This window comes from Gymnoscopelus braueri (genome assembly GCF_963280865.1).
Source record: "Gymnoscopelus braueri genome assembly, chromosome: 11".
In the NCBI taxonomy this organism is placed as follows: Eukaryota; Metazoa; Chordata; class Actinopteri; order Myctophiformes; family Myctophidae; genus Gymnoscopelus; species Gymnoscopelus braueri.
This window is the reverse complement of record NC_137613.1, coordinates 15,031,547-15,046,725: the sequence shown is the minus strand read 5'-3', so window position 1 is coordinate 15,046,725 and position 15,179 is coordinate 15,031,547. Positions and strand designations below refer to the sequence as shown.

The following is a 15,179-nucleotide window of genomic DNA, read 5'->3' as shown; positions in this document are numbered from 1 at the left end:
ACATGTATTTTATAATCGTTCATAAGAATCGTGATATTGATTTGAAGTCATATGGCCCAGCCCTAGGTTGTATCATGTTGCCCTGAATCCAACCAGCATCTCCTCCTGTGCATTCCTCTGACTGTCTCGTTATGCAGCTTTCACAATGTCTCGTCTGTCCCTCCTACACCGTCTCCCTCTCAGCTTTCCCATTGTCTGTCCCTCCTACACTGTCTCCCTCTCGGCTTTCCAACTGTCCGCCTCTCGTACACCGTCTCCCTCACAATAAGAGAACATTTTCAATTAGTAATGATTATCATTATGATGAGCTCCAACAAGAGAATCCTGCATAAGCCTGGTGTTATCACATACAGTATCACAATGACAAATTCCATTTGGCTTACCAACATTGACAGTTAAAAGTAACTCTTTGCTCTGGGTGTAGACTGTCTGCAACTCTGTACTGCCAATCGCGGATTAGGCTGGTAATCTGCATGGATTATCACTATATTACTCCGGCCCGGCAAGAGGACACATGTGTTTGACACAACAGTTACACCCTAGTCAAACAACAGATTAGAGTTTAGATTAGGGGATCGAGCGGAAATTACGTTAAATACTGACTGTTTGTTTGGGTTGTTAGTTGGGACTGTGCTATGATACATTAAAATATTAAATATAGGGATGCTAAATTTGGTCATGGGAGGGGCCAGCTTCAGACTTCAGAGCAACGATGCAGCTAACTTAGCCGGCTTGCTATGCAACGTTTTGTGGTAACCATGTAGTTCTGAGGGACGTCGTCCTTGTATTCCCCCTGTTGACTGCTATACTATTAAATGACAACTTCAATGACAACTCTATAGTCAGCAGCATACTTGGTGGCCGTCACGTCAAAGCAATATGCCCATTCACTCTCACAGGTTACACAATACATTTCACTTTAACCAGTTCAATCCGGGAACACATCTCTGTCATTTTAGATTTCTTTGGCTATTCAAAAATAGCAGATATACAAGCTCATAGCGCTGCCGCAATATGAGCTTGTAGATCTGCCATTTTTGAAAAATCATGAAAATCTTTCCTTCTTGGAGGTCCCTGGTAGAAAATATTTTACAAATGTTCGCTTTAAAAAATATATATTTCAAAAATAGAAGATCTACAAGCTCATAGCTTGAGCTTGTATATCTGCTATTTTTGAATAGCCAAAGAAATCTTAAAATGAGACAGATGCGTTCCCGGTCTTAATGGGTTAAAAGACCACAATGGAAAATAAGATGTTACGGTTTCTTGCATTTTTATCCTTTAGTGAGCATAATGCTAATAAAGATGTACTCCATCGTGTACTTCCTACCACAGTATTACACTGCCCCAGGTTTTGGGTAAAAAAAAATGGCTGATCTCTTGTAAAGCTGTAATTTTCTTAACTCTTATCTAAAGACGTGCCCAAAATAGGGATATGCCAGGTTGAAAGTGGTTAAACTGTGATTATGGGCACTTACGTGCTGCTGATTATACTTTGCTGCACTTAATAACTACTGCATCACAGGATACCAATTATCACATTTTTTTAATACCGTTTCAGATATCATTGCAATTCGGGACCCTGAATTCGGGAGACTTTTTTTTCCTCTGGTTTAAAGCTGCACTATGTAACTTTCCTCGGGTTTGAACCCTGTTTCCTACAAGTGCTGACATTTTTACCATTGAGCTAAAGGCAGGCTTTGCTTGCTTGCTCAGGGGATAAATTCCATTAAGGCCACAATTCATGTCAGATCCTGTGTCTAGGTGAGACATGACCTTTGACACGATCTAAATGTCTCAAGAGAAGAGTAGGGAGACAAAATACAACCACCCCAATTGTATAAGTTATATTGAATTAACATACTCTACCATACAGATTGGACAACATCACATTGTATTCATTAAAAAAATAAAGTTACATAGTGCTGCTTTAAGCTCTGGGGTTTTGTCACAATAACAGAAAGGTTAGAGCAGGTGGAACAAGTCGACATTCATAACCTTTTACCGCAAGACTTTATTACAGAAGATTGAATTACATTGCATCATGTGCCGCCGGATCAGATTAGATTGTGTAGAACTGTATGAAATAAGACGTTTAGATGGTCAATGAGTGTCATGTCGACGACGACGCTCATGAAACGATGAGCACGCCGATACGATGAATGCCTCGTGCAACAGCGGTGTGGCTACATTAATCCATTAAGACCGGAAACGCATCTGTGTAATTTTTAGATTTCTTTGGCTATTCAAAAATAGCAGATGTACAATTTAAGCTATGAGCTTGTAGATCTATTTATTTTTATTTTTTTATCGTGAAAATGTGTGCAAATCTTTGAATATATATATATATATATTTCTTTTTTAAAGCGAACATTTGTAACTCAAATCTTTGCTTCTGGGGGTCCCTGGAACAAAACATTTTGAGATGGGGGTCCGCGGCTAAATCTAAAAATATTTTCTAAATCCTAACAGTATGTTGCTATATCAGTGGTGCTCCAACTTTTCCATGTCAAGGACCCCCAAAATGATACTATGTAATGACGGACCAAAATATGTCGTTCTAGGGACCCCCAGAAGCACAGATCGTTAAAAATGTTCGCTTTAAAACATATATATATATATATATATATATATATATATATTCAAAGATTTGCATAAGATTTCACGATAAAAAAAAAAGCAGATCTCAAAGCTCTTAGCGGCACTCGGTGGCGCGCTATGAGTTTGTATATCTGCTATTTTTGAATAGCCAAAAGAAATCTTAATGAGTTAATCTACGTGTTCAGTTGAAGAGGCACAAGAGGATGTGGATTCAAGTTCTGTAATTGAAATAGCCCTGAGCTCTGCACTAGTAGGCCTGGAGCAATGTGTATATAATTACCCCCAATACAATATAGTGTAATGAACGCTAATATGAACATTTTAACAAATGCCAACATATTGCAAAAAACAAACCTAATTTCCATGGTATCTTTCAAAAGCGTAAAGTAAGCTGAAAGCATCTCTGCTAGTCTGTCTCTCTATTGCTGCTCCGGCGTTTCACCTGTGTTGTTCACATCACAAGTCCGATTTCAGTGAGTAAAGACGTCCCAAAATAACACAAGAGGAACGCTGTTGAATTGTGTGATTATTATGGACACTTTAACCCTTTCTCAAAGTACCACTGGGTACCAGTCGATGAGTTTTTTTTTTTAAGGCTGTTGCCGTTTACCGAGCTGAACCTGTAGTTGATATTTTGTGATATTGACTGGCCTTGCCTGACAGTTTCACAGGCCAGTATATTTGTCTAAACCAGGGGTCTTCAACAGGGGGTCTGAGCCCCCTAGGGGGTCCTCAAAGTTACAACAGGGGGGCCGCCAAATCTTTCTGTGATAGGAACTTTTTTTTTACATTAACCACTTGAACCCTAGCATCCCTATTCTGAGGGGAACGTTAGCCAAAAATAGCAGATCTACAAGCTCACAACGCCTCGCAGAGGCTATTTCCGGCAAAGAGTTTTGGTGTACAGGGTAAAAGGAGCAAACTAGTTTACTGCATATTGAGGGTTTAAGTGGTAAACAAAACATTAATTTACACAACACTGATCATAGTCAATGAAGCTATCTATATGACATCTATGAAAAGGTTTAATCTGCAACATAATGTTATACGTAGTATGTATTTAGTGGGGGGGGGGGGGTCCCTGCTTCATCTCTCTCTCTCAGCTAAGGGGTCCTTGGCTTGAAAAAGGGTTGAAGACCCCTGGTCTAAACCGTCAGACCGAAAGGGAGACGGAGACAGGTGGAGATCAAAACGAAATAATGGACGCCAAGTGCAGCACACAGAATGAGTGGATGTGAACGGACAAGCTGATAACTCACAGTCTATGAATGTGTCAGATAGGATGGCATGGTGGTGTGTGAGATCTGCTCTGAAACCTCTGCCCTCACTTCCTCTCCTCTCTCTCGCGCTCTCTTTCGCACACACACAACTATACAGTACCTGACCTAATCCTAACCAGGTTATAAGATAAGAGCAGGTGTGTGTGTGTGTGTGTGTGTGTGTGTGTGTGTGTGTGTGTGTGTGTGTGTGTGTGTGTGTGTGTGTGTGTGTGTGTGTGAAGTAGAGCACATCAGCCAGCCAAGCACAGACTAAATAAATTCTCTCTATCTTATCTCTCCATCTCATTCCCTCCTCGACGTCTAGAGAGCAGAGAGAGTCTTGTGAGGCACGGTCTTTGTTCTTGCCAATATCATCCCTCCACACACTCACTCACACACACACACACACAATGGCAGTCTGTCACATTCATATCACATGTAAAGACAAACACGTCCGTCACACATGATTTCCATCGCTCCCTTTGCACTTTATTTCCTCCTTACACACACACACACACAATAAAGCTTATCGCTGTCAGCATTAGAGAGGCCATAGTTGAATGATAACTTCCATAACATACAGAGAGAAATTTGGCGAGCTAGATAGAGAATCAGAGAGCATGGCATTTATCTGTATGTTGACTTCAAACTGCACAACGTGAGAGAGAGAGAGAGAGAGAGAGAGAGAGAGAGAGAGAGAGAGAGAGAGAATGGGAAAGGAAAGAAGACAGCAAAAAAAAGAGGGCAAACGAGAGAGGGGAGGCGAGAGAGAGAGGGATGAGAGAGAAAGACGCAGGAGAGGCAAAGGGGAAAGAAGTGGCGAGGAAGAGATTGAGAGAATCATGTGTGAGGAATGGATTACTCTGAGATTAGAGTGCCCTGGCGCGGCGGAGAGAGAGCTGTAGCGCGGTATGACTGTCAAAATCACACACACGCAATGCACAGCTCCTGCCAACTCCTCAATAGATCCATCACGTATGAGGGTGTCAACACTGAGAGATCAAAGCAGACGCAGCCATCATTCCCTGCACACACACACACACACACACACACACTGTAAAAGTGACACACCCATCTGCTGGCAAATATGATCTTTGGCACAGGAAGCAGTCCTGGTACGCGTCTCACTATGCTAATGTCGTCGGGTCTGATTGGAGCTTCTGTCACACTGTACTGTGGCTACACCTGTGTTTCTGTGTGTGTGATTACAGCCAAAACGTATAAGATTTGCTGCACAACTGGCCAAAAATAACAGATGTTTTCGGCTTGAAAATCTTTATTTCATATTAATTACGCTTACGCAAGAAGGGAGAGGTGTGTGCATTTCTCTCGCACTACCACGTGCTTTGCACTTTCATCTATCCTTATTTCTATGTCACTACTATACTATACTCTGCCACCAAAATATGGAACCAACAGCCATTCATTGTCTCGATTCCCTATCCACACCTAAAACTGTCTGGCATAGAATGGGACCCAGAGAGTCAAACAACGCACTTCCTCAGCGAGCTCCACGGAAGGAACCCCGGCCCGTACCTCTCTTTCTTCTGTAAATTGACGTTGACAATTGACGTTGTTACTGATATGGAATGTGTTGGATGTATTGTAAGTCTTGTTGATGAATTGAGTACATTCAGTCCAATGGACCATAATGGAAACAAGCGCGCCTAGGGCTTTTTGTGTGTTGTGTGTGTTTAGTATAGCTTGTTTTTTAACTGTACTGCACCGTACTGTTAATAAACATGTTAATAAATTATTAATTCAATCGATAACCATATGTCACATATACCATACCAATTATATTAGAATGCACTTCAATTGACCTTAAGGTGGAAGGGTTAACTTCCAACAAGACGATTGAATTTCAATGTCATCTAATTAGCAATGTGAGCTGCAATTTAAGCATACGCACTGATGCGTTTGAACTGTGGTGCAGTCAGTGATACAAAAGGACATGTATTTAATTGCCTCTTTGTTTTCTACAACTTTACTCATGAAGCTTAAAATGGGATAATGGGAAGCCCATATCCCCTTTGTAATTTCTTCTTGCTTGAAATGGCCTGTGCAAGACAGTGTAGATGAGGCATTTGTCATTTTCTTCAAAAACACACAGATAGATTTTGTCCAAAACACCAATAAAATGGTACACATTATCTCGGGGGTCATGTGATGAACATAATTCATAGATTAGAACATTCAGATTATTTTATATTCTATTCTGATTGGCTATGATGATTGCTTTCCTGGTTTGCAGATACACCGATGGCATCCGATACCAAAGCACGGCCAATAAATGGGTGCCTGCTTTTGCCTACTTTGCTCATTTGCCAGCCAATGGGGGAGGCAGTGCCTCAGGGGGTAGAGTGGTCGTTTTGTGAGGCAGAATATTCCCAGTGCAATCCCCGGCTCCTCTTGACCTAGTGTCCTTGAGGAGGACAGGACACTGAATCCTCACTCCAGGGTACTCTTCAATAGCTGTCCGCTGCTCCTCGTAGTTAGGACGAGTTAAATGCAAAGGACAAATTCCAGGTATGTGCCAATTACTTGGCCAATACCACCCCCCCCCCCGCCCCCAACAACTAATAGGGGGACACAAACCATTAACAATTTTACATGTTATTCTTTTATTTCTGTTTTGTGCTGCCATGGATCTTAGGCTAGCAGAGTCAGTGTCCTCTTTTAAATGGCTTTGGAAAACACATCTGTATGTAAAGTGTTTTTCCTAAGGATTGTTTTATGGGCTGACTAAAAATGCTGTTTTAATGTTGTGGTTTTTTCTCATTTCTATTTTTCTCTTTCTGATGTTTGCCGTTTTTCACCGATTAAGACCTGAGGCCGATACTCCAAAATGTCTTCTAAATCCTAACAGTTTTTTGAAAAAAATGTCGCATCATCAGTGGTTCTCAAACATTTTCATGTCAAGGACCCCCAAAATTATACGTATTTGGCCGTGGACCCCCATTTCAAAATATTTTGTTGGCAGGGACCCCCAGAAGCAAGGATTCCAGCTACAAATGTATGCTTAAAAATATATATATTGAAAGATTTGCAAACATTTTCACTATTTCTCAAAAATAGCAGATCTGCCAGCTCGTAGCGCGGCACCAATCTTGTAGGTCTGCTATTTTTGAATAGCCAAAGAAATCTAAAATGACACAGATGCGTTCTCGGTCGTAATGGGTTGGTTAACATGTCTGTAAAGCACTTTGTAACTATGTTTGGAAAAGCGCTATACAAATAAAATTCATTAATTCAAGCATGGTGCAGCATGAGCTGTGACTGGTCTACTTTTGAGGGGACAGATGTGCGTAGATACATGCAGAAACACACAGTTAGCCTTTGGGTATCCATCCTGCAAAACTGTAGGTCTTGAGGAGAGTGACGGGGGGGGGGGGCTCAGGCTTTTTTTTTAAAGACCACCCTACTTGCAGCAAATCCCCGACTCCCGTTTTCATCGGATTAAGTCAATCTTCCTGCTCCTCCCTTCAGCAGCAGCAGAAGAGGAGATAATAATGGACAATTAATTGAATGCCAGAACAAGTCACGACACGGATTTAAATGGATACCTGGATTCTTCTCCTATGGGTGAAAGGGTGGCAGCTATAGGAGGCAAAGCCAGGCCTAAAAAAAAGGTGACAGATGGCCGCTCTATTCTCCTCATTCTCTGTTGGCGATTTCAACATCCAACCTGAGTTTATGTTACTTACTGGTGGCCTCTGGGCAGTGGGCACTGCTTAACAATACTTTCAATCTTTTTTTTACAGGACTTGAAAGAGAGAGAAAAACCAACAGACAAACGACTCCAAATGGGAGTGATGTGCATAAGAAAATGTCCAACGCTTGAATTGCAGCATCTGTTGTGTGACCTTGGATTATAACCCATCAAAACCGGGAAAGCATCTGTGTCATTGAGCAACATAAGTCTTTTAGAAAAATCTAAGATTTAGAAAAGTGGTTCTCAAAAGAAATGTGTTTGAAAAATGTTGAATAATTTTGCTCTCTTTTTTTTTTACACAAATCTTTTGTTCTGGAGTCCCTGGCACAAAACATTTTCAGATGGGGGGGGGTCCGCGGCCAAATACATATAATTTTGGGGGTCCTTGGCACAGATTTAGAAGGGATTTGTAGATTCGACCTCAGGTCTTAAAGGTTTAAAACTAACGTGCACTAGTAGTATTCACGGCAGCTTTGCAGGGAAGCCAGCGTATGTTGTTGTTGTTGTGGTTCTGGTCATTCCAGCTCAAAATCCCCATTCTATTTTTTACGATTGCCACATTTCACTATTGCAGTGCAGGGCAGACAGCCCATGGCACAGCAGTCCAACTGTTAACATCCTCAAGGGGAATGTGTGTGTGTGTGTGTGTGTGTGTGTGTGTGTGTGTGTGTGTGTGTGTGTGTGTGTGTGTGTGTGTGTGTGTGTGTGTGTGTGTGTGTGTGTCAGACGAAGCATAGATAACTGCCAACCAGTCTGCACAGAACAGAACAGCCATACCTTTACACTACTTACCTACGCCTCGTCACACACACACACACACACACACACACACACACACACACACACACACACACACACAATGTTCTAGCCGAGATGAAGAGGTCAAGAAAACAAGTGCAACAACTCCTCTCCTGCCCCCTCTGTCTCTCTCCTCGATTCTTCACAGTAATTTAGCCATTCAGTCGATATTATTATATCCGAACCAAAAAGAAAGAAACATCACATGCCTCTCCATCATTTGCAAAACGATTATGCCTACCCCCCGAAGTATGCTAAATCGTTTTAATACATAGCATCAAAATCGGTTTAACCCTTTAACCCTATATACCTATATCTGCAATTTGAAAATCTTGAAACATTTTTAAACACAAATTTGTATGGGGATCCCTGCCACAAAATATTTCAGATGGGGGTCGGTGGCCAAATACATATTAATTTGGGGGTCCTTGACAAAAAGTTTAAGAACCACCACAGTACTGTATAACATTAGTGACATAGTAATAACTATGCATTTCAACTTAAAAGGCATAGTATGCATAATTGTCTCCGCCAGGCCGAAGGCGTGGCCGAGACTATGTTTTGTCCCGTCTGTCTGTCCGTCCGTCCGTGAACAGCTAATCTCCGGCACCATTGTCCCGATCAAAGCGAAACTGTGCACGCACACTCCCTGGATGTCAGAGCAGAACCTCTGATTTTTCAGATCGGTCTGTTATAGCGCCACCAGGAGGTCGGTTTTTGCAAAATAAATGTTTTGATATTGCTCTTACAGATTATGTCCAAACATCATGCAAATCGGTACACACAGTATCTCTATTAGTCAAGTGATCAAGACGGATCCGTCCGATTTTTCATATTCCATCCTGATTGGCTAAGATTGCCATATAAGTTTGCACGAGTGGCTCGTTTTGAACAAAATGCCTCAAATCATGAACGCAGCGTGCAATTGCCGTGAAACTTTGTACGTACATACCCACTAAGCCGAGGAAGAAATGCCACCCTTTCACATTGGCCTGTTATGCCGCCACCAGCAGGCTGAGTTTTGCAACAAAAAAAAATCTCAGATCATGAACGCAGCGTCCGATTGCCATGAAAGACAAGAGGATGAAATGGCGCCCTTTTCACATTAGCCTATTGTAGCGCCACCAGGAGGCCACAATAACCTACCTGACCTTCTAGTTTTGCTCTGTGTTTACATAAAACAATAAAAAACTTTTTTTTACTAATCCTTTCCCTCTATACCAGCACTGTAGTTATTAGCCACTGGAGGAGTAGTGTGGTGGTGTTTTACCTCCTGCAGAAACACACTGCCCTCTCCCTGTATTAGTGTTTTCACTGGTTGTTTTGGTAGACAGGGAACAAAATACAGCACGAGGGCAATGTCTTTCTGCGGGTGAACACCACCACACTACTCCAGTGGCTGATAATAACTGCTGGTATAGAGTGAAATGGGTCGAATAAATATATATATACATTTATTGTTTTGTTATGGAATCACAAAGTTACATAGGCTACTATGCCTTTAATGTAAACTAGTAAGTAAGTAGTCATTTGCGCATGACATAAAGTAACGTTGTGTCAGAAGAACAGCCTTCTGAAGGCCTATTCTTCAGCGGACATCTATTACAGAGTAGTCAGTAGTGTCCATAGTAATCTCTCTCTGAGGAGTCTGAGCAAAAACAGCGCCACTTTCTCCCCTGGCTGCAGCAGCCAGCGTTGCATGTGAGTGGAGCAGACGCCGTATGTACTGTATGCAGTCAGGTGTGTGTGTAGGTGTGTGTGTTCACTCATCATCACGACAAACTGCCACAAGGCACTGACACACACACACACACACACACACACACACACACACACACACACTCTTAATGCTTTTACAGTTAGCCACCTGGCCATAGGAGGTGAATTATAAACACGTCCCTCACACACACACACACACACACACACACACCTCTGTCAATGCCACGGTTAATGCTTGTCCAGCACGATTCCAATCCAACAAAACACCTGAATCGTGACTAGGGTACAAAAACACCCTCTGCTTTCCCCACATATTGTGTTGAAGCTGTGTGTGTGTGTGTGTGTGGTGTGGTGTGGTGTGGTGTGGTGTGGTGTGGTGTGTGTGTGTGTGTGTGTGTGTGTGTGTTGGGGGGGCAGTAGCAGCACCAAAACACGGACAGTTCCAGATAGACAGACAGATAAGATAGATTTTTTTTATCTCTAATAATATATGTGACTCACGCTCTTCTTCCGCAGGTGCAGCCCGTGCTTCAGCAGCCCCGGCAGGTCCCGGATCTTGTGCTTCATCACCGCCTGCTGCTGGTCCCCGGACCCCCGCACCGCGCTGCGGTTCCACCGCAAGCCCGACAGCAAGCCGTCCTCCTGGGAGGAGGGCTGCTGCTGCTCCGCGGAGCACTCCTCCATGGCCACGTCCTCCTCCTCAGTACGTGTCTAGTCCGCCGGGTCCTCCTCCTCTTCGGTTCGGTTCTGTCTCGAGCTCCTCCGGTCCGAGCCCCGGCCGGTGTGTGTGTGTGTGTGTGTGTGTGTGTGTGTGTGTGTGTGTGTGTGTTCAGTGTATCACGCCGCTGTATCTGTAGTACGCCAGCAGCAGCAGACCCCTTCGTCCCCCCACCTCCTCCCCGCCGACTCGCGCCCACACTCCTCCACCACGCACACGCACTCCCGCATCTGCATGCAACAACACACGGTCACGGAAAGGGAGAGAGAGGTATTCTACATAGAGGGAGAGCGAGAGACAGTGGGAGAGAGAGAGATATCTAGTTTTAGAGGGAGAGAGAGAAAGTGAGAGAGAGGGAGAAAGAGAGATATCTAGTTAGAGAGAGAGTGGGAGAGATATCATATAGCCTATCTAGTTAGAGGGAGAGAGAGAGTGGGGGAGAGAGATATCTAGTTAGAGGGGGGGGAGAGAGAGAGAGAGAGAGAGAGAGAGAGACGTTAACGACCGAACTCGCTTGTATATTCCGCAGCACGCGACGCCGCTCTCGTGCTGTAGGCTAGAATAGATACACCTCCTCCTCCTCGGTACTGTGCGTGCAGTCACAGGTGCACACATAGAAACATTGCATCACTTCCACCTCTAAAAGGAGGGGACGGACGGCAGGTGAAAAAACTAAACACCTTGGCAACAGAAAGCTTCGTCAGTTTGTTAATGTTGTCCCTGGTGAAGAACTTTAAGACAAACAAACAAATGGCGACACTGTCCTGGTGATAACTCCCCCCCGAGACAAACCTGAGAACAATGGGTCCGCTGGGGGGAGGGAGGGGGAGGGGGAAGAGGCGCTCATCATTGTGCTACGTCACCACCTCACCTGGCTCAGGTTTCCATAGGTAAACAAAAGGGTACTTACCTAGTGTGTGTGTGTGTGTGTGTGTGTGTGTGTGTGTGTGTGTTAGCTTAGTTTGGCTAACAAAAAGGTGTCTCTATCACTTTTACATTATTATATTTAATTATTATTAAATGGTAAATAATAATAAAAGAAAAAGACCATTACTGCAACAAAAGTAATCAACAAACTATAGACTACTACTATAAAAACTTTGGCCAAATTGTCAAATAATATTAGAAAGAGGCAACATTTGTGAAAATAGGGTCGCAACAAAGCTTGTAGATCTGCTATTTTCACATTTATCTGTGGAACGAGTCAAATTAAATGTTATGCCTCAATTCCTACGATAACAAGTGCTTATCAGGGTTGTGGGTCCTCAGTTCAAATATGATTATTTTGGTGGGTCACGGTCTGAAAACCAAAATTGACAGGCAGACAGACTTCCAGTCTCCCCAGGTGATAAACTACAAGCATGTTTTGATCTGGACAATTTTAAGGCATTCAAACCTGTGATTGATTTTGTGCAGAAATGATTCAGTCTTGAAGAAAGAGACGTCAATGTCAAGCAATTTCTTCTGCGCTCCAGAGTTTCTGTGATAGACCACACACTGGTAGTCAGTAGTGTACAACTTGGCTGCACTACAGTGAGAAGGAAACACTACAGTTTTATTGCAACTAACAATTAATTGCAATTAATGCAACAGTCAATCAAGAAAACAAAAGATTTGTATAATGAAGGAGAACGTGAAGTCACACCATTGAAATAGCTGAAAACCTCGCGCCACTGCCACCTGTCCATTGAACTCCATTGAACAGTTCCTCAAGCTACATACATGTACCTTTCCAAGAGATTCATTTCTGCATAATATATGTATATGGAATAATGTGGGAGGTATGGGGAAATGTAAGGTTTGAAAGTGGGGGGAAATTCTATTGATTCATTGATTGATTGATTCAGATTTTCAGATTCAGAGCAACCGACTGATAAGAGAATTCCACATGAAAAAGGCCACTTTTTTAGGTTGCTGTAGATCTAAGACTGACATGGTATGGTAAAAGTTTTACCATGTCAGTCTTAGTTTTACCGTAAAACTAAGAGGGGCTCAGCTAGAGTGCAGTTTGTTGCATTTTGTAAATGAGATGTCGAGTCTGCTCACCGGTCAGGGCTTGGTAATCTGGGATAATTGGGCCCTGTTTGGGACTTGGATTATACTGACATGGTGGATGCTGCCAGTGCTACTGGGCCAGCAGACACAGGCTGACTACTACTATACACTACAAAGACAAACAAAAACTCACATCTCTTGTTTTGCTCACAATATTATACAATTATAGCAAACACGCACAAAAACAAAACTTTTCTCAAAGACATTTCACATACAGCAAGAACTGTCCATTTGTGATGTTACAGAAATATGCACTCACACAGAAGTTCATCCCCAAAGTACAATTTGTGAGTAACTCTGTACCATTACTTCTCAACTCTTTACACAATATAATGAGTCCGGCTTTCCTGTTTCCTTTTCTCTCTCTCGCTGTCTTTTGGACGTTGGGTTTCACAGTTTGTAAAGAACATCAACAATCTCAATCACAATCATTTGAGACATAGACAGAAAGTTCACTATGATATTGTGTTGCCGTGAATGTGTCTGGGAAGATCAGGGAGGAAGGACTTGGACTGATGGGAATCAGTCAGATTGGAAGGGCCAATCCATGATTCAGTTTTTTCGGATGGTTGGAGGTTAAAGGAGGGTGAATGTAGAATAGTAGCCCTGCTTAAAGCCTAAAGAAGCCTAAAATCTCCATTGGCCGGGGGGGGGGGGGGGGGGGGTTCCCCTAGACCTGGGGTCGAAACCAGGTGGTTCAACCCCATTCCGTTGAGATTCATTCAACTTAAAAGAGTGATGATTCACTCATGCATGTCGCAGTCCAGGTGTTTTCTGTGTCCATCAGACAGAGTGAGTGCTCTATAGAGAGAGTGAAATAACCGTGTCTCTCCCTGCCATGACATCGCAGAAAAAGATGTAGGACAGTATCTAAGCCTAAAGAAGCCTAATACTTCCATTGGCCAGGGGGGATTTCCCCCAGACCTGGGGTCGAAACCAGGTGGTTCCACCAGTAAAAGAAGTAAGTAATGACATGCCACCGTTGCACTGTTTCCACTCTGAGGTTTAGAGCCTCGACCCCATTCCACTGACGTTCATCATCACAACTCAAAAGAGTGATGATTCACTCATGCATGTCGCAGTCCAGGTGTTTTCTGTCTCCACCAGACAGAGTGAGTGCTCTATGGCAGTGGTTCTCAAACCTTTTCATGTCAAGGACCCCCCAAAATCATATGTATTTGGCAGCGGACCCCCATCTCAAAATATTTTGTTCCAGGGACCCCCAGAAGCAAAGATTTGAGTTACAAATGTTCGCTTTAAAAATATATATATTCAAAGATTTGCAGAAATGTTCACAATTTTTCAAAAATAGCAGATCTACAAGCTCATAGCGTGGCACTAACCAGTAGTTTTTGAGAAATGGCATTTTGGACAAAAGTGGTGGATTACAAGCTCACACCTTGTCACAGCGTGCTTGTAGATATGCTATTTTCGGTGTGCAACATGCTGAACGACTAAAAATAAATAAGGCATAATGTGTGCCCATGAGATCATGCAAATTGGCAACAGTCAATTGTTTTGTCTTTTCTTGCTCATTGAATCGCTGACTACTATAGGTGGACATTTTTAATTTAGAAGCAAAGCAATGACATTTTCTTTCAGATGCACACACGCATGCAGCCTTCTGTGTAAAACTGTGAGAGCACAAGGGGGGATATCCCTTGAAACATATGAAACACAGCGATTCATTTTTCAGCGGCAACAAAGAGAAACTTGCTGAGGAGGCAGAAGGAGAGAACCAGAGGCCTTCTACTGTCTAGTCTGGAGCATGATGAAACACTACTCTGAGGTCCCTAGAGAGGAGACACACACACACACACACAGACACAGTACATACATACACACATCTCCATACATGCATGCACACACACATTTCTACACTCTCATATCATTTTAATGTGCACCCACATGCATACACAAACAGAAAACACGCTCTCACATGTACAAACATATACCGTATGCATCGCATACACACATGTAAGTGCACACATGCATGTTGTGCACGTTATACACAATGCATTTTCTCTCACACATACACACAGCAAGATCAAAACTGTATACTTGCATAGTGAGGCAAGACGGAAGCAGAGGAATGGTTTATAGAAGGGGAGGAGCAAAGAAACACATGGAGAAGTGTGTGTGTGTGTGTGTGGGGGGGGGGGGGGGAGAGATGGAGGGAGAAAAGGAGAGAGGGAATAACCACTTGGGTTAGAGAAAACCTTTCATCCCATAAGATGGAATACTTCACCACACACAGCAACGCACGCACACATACATGCACGCACGCACGCACACACACACACACACACACACA

At 43.0% G+C, this 15,179-nt stretch overlaps 1 protein-coding gene across 2 annotated transcripts in view; it reads right to left on the bottom strand.

Moving 5' to 3' along the window:
* The window catches only part of rapgef5a (Rap guanine nucleotide exchange factor (GEF) 5a), an 81,589-nt gene extending 70,657 nt beyond the window's left edge, over positions 1–10,932 (bottom strand). For both annotated transcript variants that reach the window (XM_080443029.1, XM_080443030.1), the window contains exon 1: positions 10,594–10,932. In XM_080443029.1, the coding sequence (XP_080299155.1) occupies positions 10,594–10,776 (183 nt within the window). In that variant the 5' untranslated portion in view covers positions 10,777–10,932. The remainder of the gene's footprint in view (positions 1–10,593) is intronic.
* Between the last annotated feature and the right edge of the window lie 4,247 nt (positions 10,933–15,179).